The 4,378-nt window shown below is 44.3% G+C and overlaps 3 protein-coding genes across 4 annotated transcripts in view; 1 reads left to right on the top strand and 2 right to left on the bottom strand.

Moving 5' to 3' along the window:
• The window catches only part of LOC113212413 (uncharacterized), a gene marked incomplete in the record, with an annotated part of 51,076 nt that overhangs the window by 31,333 nt on the left and 15,365 nt on the right, over positions 1-4,378 (bottom strand).
• LOC113212417 (translationally-controlled tumor protein homolog) lies at positions 411-2,673 on the top strand. Its single transcript, XM_026431097.2, has 5 exons — positions 411-578; positions 1,122-1,192; positions 1,564-1,751; positions 1,857-2,111; positions 2,373-2,673. Exons 1-4 carry the CDS (start codon positions 551-553, stop codon positions 2,086-2,088), a joined length of 519 nt encoding a protein of 172 aa, XP_026286882.1. The 5' UTR covers positions 411-550; the 3' UTR covers positions 2,089-2,111; positions 2,373-2,673.
• The window catches only part of LOC113212416 (bcl-2-related ovarian killer protein-like), a 21,456-nt gene continuing 19,799 nt past the window's right edge, over positions 2,722-4,378 (bottom strand). For both annotated transcript variants that reach the window (XM_026431096.2, XM_052269471.1), the window contains exon 6: positions 2,722-3,606. In XM_026431096.2, the coding sequence (XP_026286881.1) occupies positions 3,460-3,606 (147 nt within the window). In that variant the 3' untranslated portion in view covers positions 2,722-3,459. The remainder of the gene's footprint in view (positions 3,607-4,378) is intronic.

Below are 4,378 nucleotides of genomic sequence, written 5' to 3'. Positions count from 1 at the left end.
TAGTCGGACAGTAAAAGGGGATAGACGTGGGTGTTTGACCCATTTGTGGCAACTTTTTTATTATTATTATTATTTAACCGGAACCTCCCGACCTTCTCCCTGGGGATCATTTTTGGGGTGTTGGGTGTTTGTGGCAACTTCGAGGGAATGCGGCATGGTGATATGATGCAGTTTGTGTTATACATTTCATAATTTCGCGCCATGTATCATCTCCCAGCGCCATCTGTGCCCAGCAGGCGCAACTACGATTCCGTCAAGTTGATATAGATTTTTTTTAAATCACTGGCCTATGATTCTCTTCTTTGAATACTCTTTTTGTCAAAACGGTGCCGTCGATTTTTTTCAAATAAGAATGGTTTCGATAATTATTCTCTAAAACGTTTGGTCATATTTTTTAGGCCCCTCATCCGTGTGGTTTTGAACAGACCCTCCCTTCATTTCTTCTTTACTTCTTCGCTGTCCAAGGAGCATCCTTTCTTTCCGGTCCGCCGCGGCTAAGGATTACGTTGCATTCCCGTCGCGGCGTTAATATCTTTCCCCATCTTCCAAAATGAGGATCTATAAGGATATCATTACCGGTAAGATTTGTTCGTGAATTTCTGCTGAAGATGGTGATGCCAGATTTTTCGTGGTCACTCTTCAACTTTGTCAAAATTTTAAATAGTGTATTTGGGCATGGCCATCTGCGCCAGTGACGTCCACAGGTTGTTCTCCTTATTCTTTATTCATTTAATTTTCATACGAATACTTGCTTCGAAAATCGCTCTGAAATGTTTGTCACTTGGCAATCTTCCCTTTTCTCGTCCCAAACCAATGACTTTTGTGTAATGTTTACGTTTTTGACTTTGACGTCTGGAGTGGTATACGAACCGGTCTTGCACTTAATTAAAATGACACATCTTTGATGAGTTGACTCTTAAGTTACTTACGTTTTCATGTTTGGCCGTTTGAAATTGTGGTTAGTTTTGACGTTTCTGTTACGATTTCAATGTGAAGATGAGGTTAGGTTCCGTATGTTACCTACTGAACTCTTCTATTCATCACTCAGTCAAGTCCCTTCTTTTGGGTGTTTGGCTACCTAGCTGCCTTTAAATACTTTAATTCCACATTTTATGTTGCAGGTGATGAGATGTTCTCAGACACCTACAAATTCAAGCTGGTCGATGAGGTCATGTACGAAGTTACTGGCAAGGTAAGTTTGAATGAATCAGATCTATGATCTTTCTGCATACTCTAATACCGAGTACCCTTTATAGTTTGCTTGGAGCAATGTATGCTATAGAAAAGACCTATGTTGATGTGTAGATGTTCAGTATATCTACATATGCAGAAATAGGCCAACAACTTAGTTATGCTTGTACCATTGTGCATACACTAATACCGGGCATGCTCAATAGTTTGTTCGGAGCATCGTATGCTAGATCACTCGTTCTATGTTGATGTGTGGATCGCTATAATAGTTTCTACATATGCAGAAATAGGCCAACACACCTTGTGTACTAATTGCATTCCAAAATGCTTGAAGTAATAATTATTGTGCTAATCTGTTCTTTTACTTTTCAGCTGGTTCAACGTAAACAAGGCGACGTTGTGATTGACGGTGCCAACCCCTCAGCTGAGGAGGCCGATGAGGGTTCTGATGAAGCTGTGGAATCTGGAGTCGATGTTGTCCTTAACCACAGGCTAACAGAATGCTTCGCATTTGGTGACAAGAAATCCTACACCCTCTACCTCAAGGATTACATGAAGAAGTAAGTTGCCATTTTGGATGTTAATTTTTCTTGTCTAATTCTTAATTTTCTCTGCAATTGCCATCCATGCTAGTTTTCTACATGATTTCTAATTGATTTTCTCAGGCTGGTGGAGAAGCTTCAGGAGCGTGACCCCGAGCAGGTTGATGTTTTCAAGAACAACATTAACAAATACATGAAGGATGTTCTTGGTAGATTTAAGGATCTCCAGTTCTTCACTGGTGAATCTATGGATGTTGATGGCATGGTTGCTATGGTTGAGTACCGTGACATTGATGGCGACAGTGTACCAGTCTGTATGTTCTTCAAGCATGGTTTGGAGGAGGAGAAGTTTTAATTGTCGACTGCAGTTTATTATGTGTAAGTATGGTCAGCAATTCTCTTAATTTTCTGTAGCTTAAATGCTGTAACCTCTATCCTGATTTCTGATAATTGGATGTAATATTTCTCCAATGGCAAACTTGTCTTGTCTCCCGTGATGAGAATTCATACCTGATCAGTGATGATCCCATTTTGCTCTAGTATTTCCCTGAAAAGAGACATTGGCATCTTTTTGAACATTTCTTAGGCACATTTTGTTATTTATATATTTTGGTTTTGACTCTTTTCTTCTGTTTGCAGGTGTGACTAACCAAATTCAAGTCATGAAATTTCTAAACATGTCCTGTTAGCCCCTGTGGCTTTCTGCTTTTATGAAGAATTGATTGTAAATAAGTGTCAGACCATTTTTTGTATTTATTTTTACTGGAGGATGGGGAGAGACATTGATGCAGATCATTGTATACAAGACCTGAGATAGGTATCCAATTTTAGGAGAAATAAATTGTAACACCTTTTCTATTTATGTTGACTGGTTACTTCTTACCTCATGATTTGAGTTAACTATGTGAATGAATTCTGAATACAATTTCTCCAAAGTCAAGTGATGCCATTTCATACCCCCTCTCCATGAAATATCAATGAAAGACTATTACTTAGCGCAACTTTATTTGGCACACATATCACAATTTCAGTACATGGCTATAATTATGAGATTGCACCACTCTTAGACATTTTACCAACACAAACATTGATGGAGATGACAGTATTTGTTCTATATGATGGTTATGTACAATGTATGCAATTAGGCTGTGACTAGCCGTAACACAGCCATGTGCGAATTATTTCACTTATCCACACTTTAGATTTACAGTTACAGTAGTCACCAGATGATGCTAAATTCTTAAAAATAAAGGAGTGACGCTACTGACGTCACGAGATCAACGAGTATATTCCACCAAGGTTGCAGTCTTGACAGTCAGCGAAAGTGACAGTCGAGGTTATCTTCTGGTTTATCAAAATCACACTCACTCGCAGCGCAGACTGCATGGCTGGCGCACCGCAGTGGACAGTCGACACGATCACTTCGACGACAGTTGGGTGGCCTACCCACCAGGCGCTTGTATCCTCAGCAGAGGAGCTATATCTGGGTGCGCTCGGCCGTGCCTGTGGCCATACACCCAACAGCAGCCAGTAAAATTCAGACCCAACAGTTGTCCGAAAATCGAAGGAGGCGGCCGGGGGGGGGGGGACTCCCTCTAATTAACATTCGTGACGCTGGGGATTTAGTCGACGGTCGGTTCTTGTAAGGCGTTCTCGGGGCCGTTTCGGTCGTAGCTTCAACCAGGTAAGTCTGCGCGGGACGCGCACCCTGCCCGCGCTCGTGCTTTCAGATGAGGGCGAACTTCCCGAAGGCCCTCAGCGCTAGCAGCGCGCCGACGACGGCCGCCATCACAGCGCAGATGAAGCCGGCCACCACGGCCACCGACACCTCGCCGTCGACGATCCCCCGCGTGCAGTGTTGAACCAAAGCAACCTGCAGAGGAGTTAGCAAAACCAAATATTATGAAAAATAACAATGTGAGATCGCAACTGTTAGAAAACCAATATGAGGGAAGGTGGTCCTTCCCTCGTGGTCCAAACTACACCACAAACTCGGTGGCCAGAGTCAGCTTAATACGAGCCGACTAGGGATCTTGCAACGGCCACATGCAGCTTTTTCCGAACCCAAACTGTCGGCCCTGCGATCGACTACCGGCCGGGGCAAACTTTTTTTTTGTCGCGTCTTGTCTCCCGTTAGGCATGACCGAGCTTAGACCTCAGCCCCGTAGGAGCAAGCTGATAGCCGAGCGTGTTAAAGCGTCATCGTTGGCAGATCGTGTGGGTGGTCGCTAGATCGAAACCCATCCGCGGTTATTTTTCCCTGCTCTCCTGGCTAAGTGTCTTCGGGCGTCGGTCACAGCTTAGACCAAGATGACGCTGAAAGTTGTGCTCTTCATCGCTCCGTCGTGGCCAAGTCGGTAGCGTTCGGGCCCGGTATGAATCTGGTCATTGGTTCGAATCTCGGCCGGGTGATAATTTTAGCGCTCCGCTGGCCATGACTTTACAGCCGTGCGGCACCTGATGTGGTGATGGGCCGGTACGCAAACAGTCGCAGGTTCGAATCTAGTCGACGGAACCCTTTTCCCTCTGCCAGCCATATGTTTCGGGGTGTGAGCCACAGCGGAGATAAGCATTAGCTCTACAGAAGCCTCATTGGCTCAGTTGGTAGAGCGCGCGCTCGGGACGCGGATGGTCGTGGGTTCGGA

This window comes from Frankliniella occidentalis, unplaced genomic scaffold, assembly GCF_000697945.3.
Source record: "Frankliniella occidentalis isolate FOCC.00 unplaced genomic scaffold, Focc_3.1 Scaffold93, whole genome shotgun sequence".
NCBI lineage: Eukaryota > Metazoa > Arthropoda > Insecta > Thysanoptera > Thripidae > Frankliniella > Frankliniella occidentalis.
The sequence above is the reverse complement of the archived record's forward strand: the minus strand, read 5'-3'. Positions and strand labels throughout refer to the sequence as shown.